Raw genomic sequence first — 13711 nt, 5'->3', positions numbered from 1 at the left:
GCTCATAATTGTTGACGGTTCCAGGACCAGGAGCAGATGAATTGATCATCACATTTGGTTCTTGCCTTCCCTGCAAGCTCTGGCTCATATTTAGAAAGACTTGATGGTTGGAACGCGATCTCGATGGCCCTTCACCCCCATCAACTCCACCAGTAAATCCATAACTATCGATGTTTGCATGAGAGAATGTCAGCATATTGTCTTGCCTTAACTGCATGCTATGAATAAAATTAAAATGTAGAGTCTGGTTTGAACTAGATGGGCCTGCATACACAGCATTTCCAGGAGCTTGCCCATTACAGTTCATGATTGCAGGGGTAGATGTATTGATCAACGTATGCGGTACTTATCTTCCAGATATGCACTGGCTTATATTGCAATTGACAGATGACCTCTCCTCATCTCAGTACCGCCATTCCTGGCCCCAATTGGTGCATTGAAGAGGCATTGATCGTAGAGTGTAGATGACCTAGACCATAGGGCACTGTTGAAGAAAGAACTGATTCATGAATCATGACTATATAAGTTTTGGTAGGTAGAATTATTCACCCCGAGTCTTGCGAGATCTTCATATTGATAATAATCACCGGTGGGAGGTAATGTGACCAAGCTTGAATAAGTATGGATAGAACCACGCTGGGATGAACCGATCACAGTCATGTTGTTTGCATCAATATTAGTTACAAAAGATTTGGTGTTGATTTTACATCTTTCTTCTTCCATCTGAGCATAGGGATCAAGGCTACGCATTACTTCTGCACTATGAGTATGTGGCAGAATGGTCGTTTCCGTGATGATCCTTCGTTGCAATTAATCTCGGGTCGTCTGATTTACAAAAGGGTTGTGCCATGAAGTGTTTGTTATAGTTCAGTAGCTAACTCAGTTTTAACCAATTGTACAATCTTCAAAGGGAGACACATGCCGGTGGCTGATGCCTCTTGAAATTTCATACCAGTAAAAAGAAAGAAATTATCAATTAATTTCCAGAAAATATGATTGAAATCGGCATTATAGAGTTTGATCTTATAATTTCCATCTGTATCTGCAGCTCAATGCTTAACAAAGGAATTATCAAATGGATCTGTCAGCAGCTAATTAACTAAGAAAATGGTGGTCGAATCAGTTAAGAAATCTCAATTCTTGGCTTACGGACCTAAAGCTTGCTATGTATTAACTATACAAGGCCTCTGAGCATTTAGAGCTCCTTCAATCTTCAGGTTTTTTATCCTTATTTTTCAGTCTCCTGGCCGCATGGATGAATTCAGGAATCACTTCTTGCTCATTCAGTGGTGGCTGTGAGGCAAAATGCAACTGTACAGCATTGAGCATTTGTTCCCTTAATGAATCAGAATTGACGCCCTCAATTTTGAAGTGCCGTATATATCTTTTCAATGAATCTGTCTCTAGTCTAGCCAAGTTCACTTTCAATTGAGCACCATGTTCATACATAGAGACGTCTCCACTCGAGCAATGGCCTTCTTTATTAGGAACTGGAGGATTTTTCCTATACACTGATGAATGAGGTTCAGGTCCGCCATGTTCATACACAGGTCCAGGTCTTTGTCCTCTCGACGAGTCAGGTTTGACACGCTTCACTTTGAAGTCACTTATTGTCTTTCTTAAGTCTTGATCAGAGTCTTCTGCCTCTAGTTGTGCCTTGTTCACCTGCGGTTGAGGCCTGTGTTTGTTCTTAGAGGCATCTCCTTCTGCATCAATGAATTTTGGAATCACTAGTTGCTCATTCAGTTGTTGCTTTGAGCCAAAATTCTTCCGCAGAGTATTGAAGATTAGTTCATATATTGTATCAGAATTGATGCCGTCAATTTGTCCTTCTGGTGAATCAGGTTTGACAACACTCATTTTGATATCACTGATTGTTTTTCTCAAGTCTTGATCAGAGTCTTCAGCCTCTAGTTGTGGCTCGTTCAACTGCGGTTGAGGCCTCTGTTCATTCTTAGAGGCATCTCCATCAGGGCAATATTGTTTCTTTCTATCTGACCCTTCCTCTTTGTAATTCTCCATGTTGTTGCTGCTCATCTTCAGTTTGGTAATCAACCCACTTACTGCAACATTACATTGTAGAAATTATCACTTCTACTAGTGAGCTCAACGCGCAGGACACGAATAAAGGCAAAGGTAAAGTATCAGCTATCGGGCATTACGATAAAACACAACCATGTAAGCGAAGGAGTCGCTTTCAGTTTATTCAAGTTCAGAGTTACATCGTTAATGTTTGCGAGCTTGCTTGGTTTCCAAGGTAACTAAGCAAAGATAAAAGGAAACGAGATCATCATCTAATTAAACACTGCTAACTAGACTACAGTTGACTGATACTACGATTCCAATTTCTAATGAATTTTTCTTCTCTTCGCATTTTTACTTTCTTGTGCACCAAACATAATATTAAAGCTAAATGAAAACCAATGTACTATTTGATCCATATACATTCGAGAAAACCTTTTTCTCTTGTCGTAATAGTACATAGTATAATTCCATCTGGGTTTCCATTTTCATCGTAGTATCAGCATCATCAGACTCAAAATTAAAGGGAAAAATTGCAGAAGAATATTAATAAATCAAGAAGCAAACCCGTAAACCCAGAAATTAAAGAAATCTACCCAAATAAACAACTCTCCAAATCAATTCTACTAATGCTTTTGGTAAGTAATGCAACTTTGATCACCCTTCGAACATGTTTCACTTTACATAATTAAAGTCAAAAGCAAACACAAGATTTCAAAGTACATTATTAATTTCCTGCGGTTTCTCAACAACCAAACAAGGGAATATTAAAAAGCGCAATTTATTATTAAACCCCAGATATACTAAAAAAAAAAGGCTCCCAAGAAAATAATACTAACATATAATATGTACAACTTTCTTGATCAAGAGTCAAAAGCTTTTAAAACAAAATCGAAGAAAGCTGTCATTAAAAAGAAAATGGCTGATAAAATAAAACAAACTAGGAGGCAAAGGGTACATATTTTTGAAATGCACATGATTAGAGTTTGCAAATAATATTATTAAACATTGAAAAACTTGGACATATGGAAGTGGAAATGAAAAGAAACGCAAAGGCTTAGATCACATTCCAAAAAATTTAAAGGAAGATTGTTGGAGAGATTGACCGTACGCGACAGAATAAGGAACTTGGAAATTGGAATTCAGAATTTCAGAGTTCTCTTTGTTTAGTTAATGGAAAGGCAGAGTACATGTATTTATGAAATATGAGGCTTTGACTGATCCCTCATTTAAGCAAGCGTAACGGCTCTTATTTGAGTTCGGCCGCTATAACGATAAAATATCGTGCCACGTCATCACAAACCCAATGGGCTCATAGTATATATAAATATTTATTCCATTACCTTTTTATTTAACAATGAGATCAAAGGGCGTTCTAAGTCTTATATAAGAGTCTATTTTATTTAGAATTTATTTGAAAATTTTATATTTGATTTCCTGGTAATATATAATCTTATATATTATAATAAATCACTTCATTATTGATTAAATATAAATTTTTATAAATATTTAAAATAAATATATAAAAATCTAATGTTTAAATTTTTTTTATTAATGAGATAAAATTATATCATTTATTAATAATATATAAAATTTTTGTGAAAAAAATAAAATATAAAATTTATATATTAATAATACATTAAATAGAACTCTTTATTTTGAGGATCTCATCGAAGGTTACAGATTTTTTTGAGCGACTTATAAAAAATGATGAAAGGGGGCAGGCAATCAAAGTCAACGGGCAACTTGGCATTATGTATTAAATAAAGTGATCCGTCCCCCATTGCCATTGGATTTGGACCCACCTCAAATATTGTCACCCCATAAATCATAAAATCACTCTCAACCCGTTATCCTGGATTTGTAGGGTCACCGACTTCATACATAATAAGTCATTACTCTGAAAATCTTTCTTGTTTAGAAAAATTAAAGGCAAATATTTTTTTGTAAATCACTCTATAAAATCTGAAATTAACTTAAAAAACACATTTATCTCTCTCTATTAAAAAAAAAAAAAAACCTTATCAAAGTGGATGAGTTCTATAATGAAAATATGAGAATAATACCCTGTATGGCAATCCTTTATAGCATGCTCTTCCCATTGAGAATTTAAAAATTTTAAAAAGTAGATAATGAAAACAACTCAAACAAATAAAATACAAAGAGAGAATAATTAATATGAGAGGATAATGGTGGAAAGTGGAAAGGTATTTGGATTAGAGACGCTAAAAAGGTCGTCAACTTGCCGAAGAGACGAACGTTGTGGTGTTCTTTTGCTTGCAGCCGAAACAATTGTGATTCGTGTAGAATCTTGCTTTCTCTCTTACATCATTTTACCTGACCCTTGATGTGATTGTTGCTAAGTATTACTGCTAATACTAATTTCAACGTCAGGATTGCTTATTTGCTTTATCACACTAATGTGCCCTTTTTATTTTAATTTTTTTGTTCGGTTTTGTCTGATCTTTCATTGAGTTCTTGTCTGAGTTTGGAAAGTTTGATTGAGGCTGAAAAGCATATATTTGCATGTGGTAGAAATTTTGAGTTGACAGATATACTAAGATAAATATGCGTTTATGTGATTAAACTTAAACCGGGAATGAATCTGACTTTATTTTTTTTGTAAGAGAATAGAAATGGTCTTTTTTTTTTTTTTTTTTCTTCCGTTGAAGCACTAATTGTTGAGCACATGAGCAAATAAGAGTCAAAGTTAAAGTAATAATTAATTTAATTAAATCATACTTTAATATGAATTCCGTAGCTTAGCTAGGTTAGGATATAAAATTGTTTTCTACTGCAATTGTTTTTTTGAAGTTTCGTGATCTGGTCAGAAGAGAAAAAATGTTACATCGGGTGCTTATTTCACATGCTAAATATATTACAGTCAGTATAGATATAGCTGGCTTTGACTTTATAGCATGCAAAAAACTTTCTAAGAATAATCAACATGGTACTGGAAACCAGTAGAATAAGTTGGTAATAGCTATATATGTTTAGTACTATAATTAAAACATTAGTAAATTTTGGTTATGATAACAAAAATCTTCATGGAACAGACTTCACTTAATTAATTCAAGTAAAATAGTAGTGTTGTTGTTCATCAATTAGCCCAAGGAAAGAAAAGAAAAAGAAGACTGAATTAAGATCAGGAGATAAATCTGAACCTGATTGATACATTGCAACTATATATATATATATATATATATATTTGCAAAGTTTTCTCCTCATAAAAGCCTGGCACTATATAGATATAGATATAGACGTCGGTGAATTTTATAAGTATCATTACGTCTCTCTATGCAAGAAACACGGTTATAGCGTCAGCTAGCTGTCCAGCAAATTTGAAGTATGTTTTTCTCTTTTTTGTGATGTCTCAACTCTCAATACATATTGCTGGATTACGCGGTGAAATTCTGTGAAGCTTGGTTGTCTCCAATGTCCAACCAGCGAATAAGTGAATCCATATGAAAATCAAATCAAATAAAGATATTCAAAAAAACACAGTACAATTATTTGCCGTTGATTGCCAAAATTAAGACATCTGGCTGTGATGATAAAAGCTGTAGTGGGAAAAACTGTGGCTATTGCAACTTCATCTATACAACAATGGAACCAGTTCATATTTTTGCAGACAGAAAAATATGGTCAATTGGCAAGGAGGGCAGTGGTGTAAAGTGTAAACAGGAAAAAAAAAAAAAAAAAGAAGAAATGATACCACTACAATAAACATGTTGTTGAAAAGATTATAAGAAAATAAAGGAGAAATCATCATTATTAGAGTCATATGGATCCATTAATGCTACTAAACATGCAAAGAATATTGTCGAGAGCCATAATTACTGATCAGGAAATCAACAGTCAGCAAAATATTAATTACCTGAATCACTTGCAAATAATCAGAGAGAGCAAAAGTGCTGTGAGGTGTGAAAAACAAACTCAAGCAGACAATTATATTGAAATTATTCACATGAAGACTCACTGCTCGCTTTCATACAATTTCATATAGTATTAACATATATACATCGATCCCATTTATAATCAACTAATCAATTAATTTCCAGTACATCTATAACATCATTTTGAGCATGCATGGAGCCATGGACATCAGTCTTTGATAATCCATAAATGATTAAAAAAAAAAACTTGGGTCAGCCTAACAATGCTACCACTACTTTCACTGAATTGATCATACACCATTCGAAGTATACAAATCATGAGGGTCTAACAATAATTCACTGTCTTCATCAAAAAAATAAAAGAATATAGTACTATATCATAAATGTATTCAATACTACAAGGAATTCTTGTACCCAGTCACCATGATTTTTTTCTTTTCATGTTTGATGGTGCTAGCTAGATAAGGTAGAATGGAAAATATATCATACGTAAACCTAGAAAACAACCCCACATGTTGATCCATTGGTTATGACGATCTTACCACTAACACAAAATGTTTTTAACACCAAGAAAGTGAAATCCTGAAGTTAATTATTGCACAAAGATCCTCACATCATTTTTAAAAGTATTAATTTCAAATTAAATAAAAGAGCTTTTAGCTAGAAATTAAGGAACTCCATTAACTAATGGCTATTAGATCCAAAGTTCTTTTTCTTGATTCTAAATAAGTAGTTTGTTAGATTTAGTGCATGTAAATTTACCTAAATAACATAGTCATTATCATACCTTAAAACATTTTTGATTGAATCTAAAGAAATGTGCTTAATCCATATGCATATATATATATATATATATATCTGCATGTATATGGTAAAGCTTTAAGTTAAATTTAAGTCCACATCACATAATATATAGGAATATAATTAATTAAGAAATAAGTCGTATTGAATTATTCTCATAGAGACAATATGAACAAGGAAAACTCGCATTACAAGCCCCTCAAGCTCAACTTACAACGAGACAAATACAACCAGTTAAATAAAGACTTGTTTTTAACAAGTATGAACATAAATAGAAATCGGGCTCTTGAATAATCCACATATATATATATATATATTATATATATATATATATAAACAATTCATGTATAATACATTCAAACAATTACTTTTGTGGGTAACAAATAAACAAAATCTAGCTTATTTAGCTTAAGCCATAACTTGAGCTAGGTAGTTAGTACTAAACTTAAAATGTAAGAAGCCATGCTTAAACATGTCAAAAATCCGCTAGATCTCGTTTCGCTTCAACCTACTCCTATATTTTCAAGATAGGACTCTTTCGTCCATCTCCTTGACAAATATTGCCTGTTTTAGTTTTGCGTGGAAGGAAATCATTTTAAAGAGTATGGCTCCCATATGGTATCCATCTTTTTCACTCATTTAACTCATTAGTCAATTAAACTTGTAGGATTGAAGCTCCCACAAATGCGTTCATTAATGTGTATGGATAGCACTAGACATGCAGACCCAGGGTCGACATTTATATGAAGAGATTGGTCCATGTATGTAAGTGAAAGGTACGACACTTTGAAGAAGTTGAGAGGCATTAGCAAGAATGGACCATTTCCAAAAGTGTCCACTATGAATCTATATGTTGTTCCATCTCGAAACACTATCGTTTGTGGATCGTTTGCTGCGTAGATTTTTTAATTTCTTTAACTACCAACAAGACATATCTAGATCTTGAAGCTTTTTATTCATGGTGCTTTTGAAATGTGCTTTCATGGTCACCTCTTAATGATAACAGAATGGCATGAGAAGAAAATAACAATATAGTGGAAGCTCTCTTTTCCTAGCAAAAGATCAAGCCTCAGTGGGCAAACAAAAGAGAGAAATCCATAGAACTAAAAAGATATCGATCTCATAGAAAGAGAGTTCTAGGACAAACCTCTCAAATAAAGCTTCCTCTTCTCCAAAAACATGAAAATTAAACAAGTGATCTGCTCGTAGCTGACTTGTCTATATGTGATCTTCTCTTCTGAGCTTGTTTAGTAGTGCTGTGATGAGAGCGTCTCTCTTCTCAGCCGTAGCTTCTTCTCTCATTCTTCTTTGCTCTTCCCTTTCTCTCCATCTTTTATCCATCATTATCCTTTCATTCTCCAATGCTTCCATGGTCTGTCTCCATTCCATCTCTTTCAACCGCCTTTCGTTTTCCCTTGCCTCGAACGCTTCTCTCCATTGCATTTCCATCTGCATCTGCTGCCTCATGAAATCCTCTAAAATCTCCTTTATATTATTGCTGCTTCCGCTTGTACTTCCACCAATACCTGCATCCGTTTTACCTTTTTTCTTCTTCCTAACGCTACTCTTATCTAACTCGTTTTCCTCCATATCTTCTTCCTCATCTGAAGTTAGCTGCAACGCCTTCTTTTTCGAGCCGGTCGCTGCGCCTTCACCTTCTGACCATAGAATACTTTGCATCCTTGCCGAGAATATGGTCTGTAACTCATTGTAAAATGGGAATTGTTGCCGCATAGCTTCTGCTTCCATTGTTTCATATCCCTGAACACCATCAGGTAATAGAAAACACTACCCATATGAGAGATATAGATAATAGGGTTTTCAGGATATATATTTTAGCTGAACAAGACAGAGAAACAAAGTTTCCTGGAAACGTAATCCGTTGCGTCAAAAAAGGGTTAAATCGAATATCAGATACCTTGTATCGAGTAACGAGGTTTTTCCACTTGCACTTGCACTGTTCAGCGCTTCGATTATAACCCTTTTCCCTCATCCTCGTAGAGATAACTTCCCAAAGTAGCTTGTTCCTCTTGGTCTCCATGAAACTTCGATCTAGATCTGCTCTGATCAACAGGAACTCCTTAGTCTCCTGAATACTCCATTGAGGAAATCTATCAGTATCAACGTTAACACTAATAGGCTGTTGCTGATGATATTGCTGCTGCTGCTGCTGCTGCTGCTGAAGATGATGATGATGATGGTGAAGGTGTCCCTCCATTACAACTATCACACGCAAACTCGACAAAGCCGCAAGATTATTAAGTCTTTCTTTTGCACCCACCAAAAGGATTATTGATCCGAAAAGAAACAGAAAAGAAGAAAAGATGGAGAGAGGGAAAAAAAAGCAAAGATTTCTATGGAAACGGTGTGAAAAACAAGTGTGAACCCTCGTGAAAAATAAAAAACCCTGAAGAAACTTAAAAGAGAGAGAGAGAGAGAGAGAGAGAGAAGGGTTGATAGATTTGCTATAAGCTTAGGTGTCAAAGAGAGCGTTTTTAGTCTTCGTTCAGATTCAAGAAAACGAAACCAAATATTAAAAAAAAAAGAAAAAAGAAAAAGGAAAACGAAACCAAAGGAAGCTTTGCTTTCATCTCATTCTTTTCTTCCTACCAACAGTCTCTCTATCTGTCTACGCGGAAACTCTTTCTCTCTCTTCTATCCCTTTTTTTTATTATTTTTCTTTTTAGATATACGATAATTCTTTTTCTTATCCCCATTTCAGTCCATTTGTTCCCATTGCGTTCACGTGCCGTCAGGCTGACGATGCACTTGAAAGTCTTACTGTTGCCGGGGGCTTTATTATCTGCAACCAGTCATACATAATTTGTATTACAAGTTTTTTTTTCCTTTTTTATTAGTATTATATATTTGCTTATATTAATTTATATTGTCAACTTTCTGGTATATTTATTCTCTTTTCTTTTGAACCTGTGTGCCGCAGCGAAGGTGACGAGAATAGCTTTCCCAGGCTATACGGGGAGGCGGCAACGCTTTTTATTTTTGCATGGATTTCCAAAAATATAAAAGTGGAAAAAAGATAAAATGGTGTATACTTTACAATTTTTTCCTCCAAGGTTGAATTAATTTAACATTTCCGTTATTTTTAAGCCGTTCATTTTTTTTCTTTTAATGATGTTCATCTACGCGTTTTTCAGTCACTTCCCACATGTAGATGCCTCCCCCCACGATCCACGTGGCATGCATGCAGGGTGAGGGAACAGTAAGGACCCAGTGGCCACACATGTACACCTGTAAGCCTATGACTATGAACCATTCTAGTTGTAGTCCTCTTTCCCAAGTATTGGAGTATGACCCATCACTTTTAGTATTTATTTGTGCGAGGGGTGGCCAAAGAATAATCTGATTAGAGCTCGTAATTGGCAATTAATCTGAAGAATTTAAGGATGAAAAGAGTAAGTAAACAATAACTAATGTATTACTTTGGTATTTCATTGGGCAGAAAGAGTTTGGATCGAGTTTTTTAATGTATGCGTGTGGTATTGAGTTTATGCTATCTCATCATCATCGTATGCACCATCCACGTACTATCAGTTTTCAAGCGAAAAAGAATGAGAGTTATTATTACTATATTTAAAGATTTCAATCTTCCGTCCAATAGAAATAACTAATTAAATTTTGTTTATAATTGGACATTGCTATCTTTAGATTTCTTAATTGTTCTTTAAGTGAAAAAGAGAAAATAGAATCTTTTAAAGGAGAAAAAGCAACCAAATCTTTTAGTTCTTAATATTTAATTTATTTATATAATTATTATAAAAATTAAAAATTAAAAATTTTAATATTTATAATTTTTTTTATTTCAAATTATGAATTAAAATTTATAAAAAATATATATACCACAAAAAATTTCAAATTAATTAATGTTTTGAAGAAAATAGTTAGTAATCTTATATAATTTTTTTTGTTTATTTCTTTGTACTATAATACACCCTTTTGTTTAATTCATTGATTATGTTACACTACACAAGATTAATATACTTGGATTTATTTAGAGTATAAATTAACTAGTTGGTAATAAAAAATAGTGGACTGTGGAGTACAAGTTAAGCTTGCCTTGAAGTTTCAAAATTATTTTTTAATTCATTGTCAATTTGTTGTATATTCACTTAAAACTTCCAAAAATAAAGCTTTCTGTTTCGAAGATTAACACGTTTTTTTTTTTTTTTTAAACAAAAAATTCTGATGCAATTTTGAGGATTAATTGAGTGGAAAATATCCACTTTCTAGTCAAAGTTTTTTTTCCCCTGAATAAAGACACGTGGAGCGGTACCAAGATTTGTCGCCGGACGACCCGGAGGTTTCACAAATGGATAGAAAGGTCAGCCATTTGAGACCTTGACCAACTTTTGAGAATTCTATTGGCTGGCAAAGGCAGTAATCCATTGACCGCCATCTGGATTTTTTTACGTCCTCTTTTGTAGCAAAAACCCGTTGCTTTCGTGGCGATGAATTTTTCTTTTTTCAATTTTTGTTCATATAACTTTTCCCTTTGATTGGAATTATTGAGATTAGAAAGACCAAGTCTTTTTATTTTACGTTTACCCTAAGTACTTTGGATAAAAAAGCATATATTCACATCTTAGCCTCTAAATAAATATTTCCATGATCAATATTTTGAGATGTTCATAGTTCATACGAGTGCAGCAGTATCCAACATTATATTCTTTTAAAGTTGATTGATGTGCTCTAGCATTTTATATTTTATCCAAAGAAAAACATATCTATTTATCAACTTTTGAATACTGCTGATAGGGTGTTGGGTTGGTGAAGGTAAAGATCTGTTGGGAGTTATGGTGGTGAATCTCACAAATTTGTTGAGATCAGAAAAAGAAAAGTCAGGGGTTCAAAGTTTGGACATCAGGGTGCATTCTAACATTAAAATCACTAACTGCTTGAGGAAGCAAAATAAGGGGAAACTAAAGAGTTATAGAAAATGAGAGAATGATGGGGTATGGGATCCCTTACTCAGCTTTTACGTATGTTTTTCATACTTTGCATGGAACTTCTCATATATAATTTAAGTGTTTTTATCCGTCTATTTATATTATATAAAATATTATTAATTTATATATTTATATTATATTTTATACAAAAATTACATATTAACATAAAAAATATAATTTAATTTTATTAAATCATTACATTCATTTAAATTTTTAACCCGAGTTATTTTAATATTTTTTTTATTATTTTTATATTATATTTTAAATTATCAAATCTATTTATAATATACGAAACATTAGATAATAAGCATTGGACACATGGCAATCCGAACTGTTTTCCTCTTGTGGGGCCTCACGAGCCTGGTTTATTGGGCCTAAGAAATACTTTTTGCTTTAAAATTGTTTTTTTGAATTTCTTTTTTTGTATACGAATGATCTTGCAAACCTCACCGACATGTTAAAAATTATTTAGAAAAAATAGTACAAGTTAAGATAAACTATTTCAACAAACCAATCAATCACGTATTTTAATTATTGGAAATTCTATGGTTTTATTGACTATAATTCCACATTTATTAATTAGATAAGTTTGAACATAATTCCACATTTATTAATTGGATAAGGTTGAACGATATCACATTCATGTGAAATCATCCCTATTATAACTAACATGATCACAATCAAAATCCATATTAAATATGAAGCTATTTATGCCAAATAAAAGGGAATAAAGGTATTAGCAAAGGAACTTTCTTTTGATCCTTCCTATAATAAAACTATTATTAAAATAGAAAAATCGTGTAAACTAACAATGAAGAAAGTTACTGTAAGTCGATGAGAAAGCGAATTTTCTTTTATTTAATATATATGCTGTTCCATCATGGTGAGAACATATCCAATTTATGGCACACAGAATTTTCAACAATTCTTAGATTTTTTTTTTTTTTTGACGTAAGTCATGTGAGTAAGCCAGGTTTTAAAATTCTACAATGCGAAAATTATGATGCTCATTAATTTCAACAGAAGTATTTTCATGAATTTCTTGGTGGGTAAGTTTCCTTCCTGGATGAAGCTTTTTATATTCAGTCCACATGGGGCCGTGGAAATGCAGAAACACATGCCCAATAAAATCCAGACTTCATTTTTGGTCGTTTTGGGCCCCTACTAGAATGTTGAGAGTGGTAATCCAATTTTAAGTGAAAGAGATTTCATCCTTATCTTCCAGGCTTGAAGTTTACTTGCAATTTCATGCAATTTTATCTGCCCTGGATTTTCAAAGTGGCTTCTTTATCTTTCATATTTCCTTTGCTTCTTCTACAGGGACGGGTCATACAACTGGAAATTGCCTGGAAAACGGATGAGAGACCTTTGGCTTCTGGACTAGGGAACCCTTCAAAATTTGCCATCTTAATTCTCATTTCTCAACATTGAAACAGCCCTTTTCCAATTTCCACGAAAAGGTTGTTCAACAAGCATTATTGCACCAATATATCTGTTGCACGTATAGTTTTCAGGATTTCATAATCCTTCAAATGGAATACAAGTTTTCTTGCATTAGAAACTACAAATCCCTTTATTTTTCTTGACCCAAATGCTGCACTTTGTCCTTGTTTTCGTAAATTTCTTTACCTCTTGATATGGTTCATTAAAATAATCAGACCAAGATGATGAGATGCTGATTTTTGTATGCTTCCACTACTAAAGACGAAAATTCAGATAACGTGCTTCAGAAAATGCCGACACTAAATCTGAAGAAACACTAAATGAGTAAAATTCCAAATCGAAAAGTTTTCAACCGCTTAATTAATTTGTCTTTAGCCTGAGCTTAACGGTGACGATAGCTCGTGCCTAGCAACATCAAGTCATTTAATGACAGGTGATTCACCTTACGTATAATAAAAGCATATTCTTTTATTTCCCTACAATCTTCACTTTAACGTCTCAACTTTGCCTCGCTTTTTTCAGGTTGAATCAGAGCGGCTGTAGGGCCACTGGTATTTTCCATGCAGGCGGAAAATAAGGTGAAAT

At 33.5% G+C, this 13711-nt stretch overlaps 1 protein-coding gene across 1 annotated transcript; it reads right to left on the bottom strand.

The window, feature by feature from the left end:
• Nucleotides 1–7655: 7655 nt before the first annotated feature.
• LOC111293750 (trihelix transcription factor GT-3b-like) lies at nucleotides 7656–9575 on the bottom strand. The gene is made up of 2 exons (XM_022886678.2): nucleotides 8638–9575; nucleotides 7656–8480 (listed from the first exon to the last, which is right to left on the bottom strand). The coding sequence occupies exons 1-2, from the start codon at nucleotides 8935–8937 to the stop codon at nucleotides 7938–7940; spliced, it is 843 nt and encodes a 280-aa protein (XP_022742413.2). The 5' UTR covers nucleotides 8938–9575; the 3' UTR covers nucleotides 7656–7937.
• Nucleotides 9576–13711: the final 4136 nt, after the last annotated feature.

This window comes from Durio zibethinus, chromosome 14 (assembly GCF_047325235.1).
Source record: "Durio zibethinus cultivar Kanyao isolate XHJ-2024 chromosome 14, ASM4732523v1, whole genome shotgun sequence".
NCBI lineage: Eukaryota > Viridiplantae > Streptophyta > Magnoliopsida > Malvales > Malvaceae > Durio > Durio zibethinus.
Note: the sequence above shows the minus strand (reverse complement) of the source record. Positions and strands in the feature narration are given on the sequence as shown.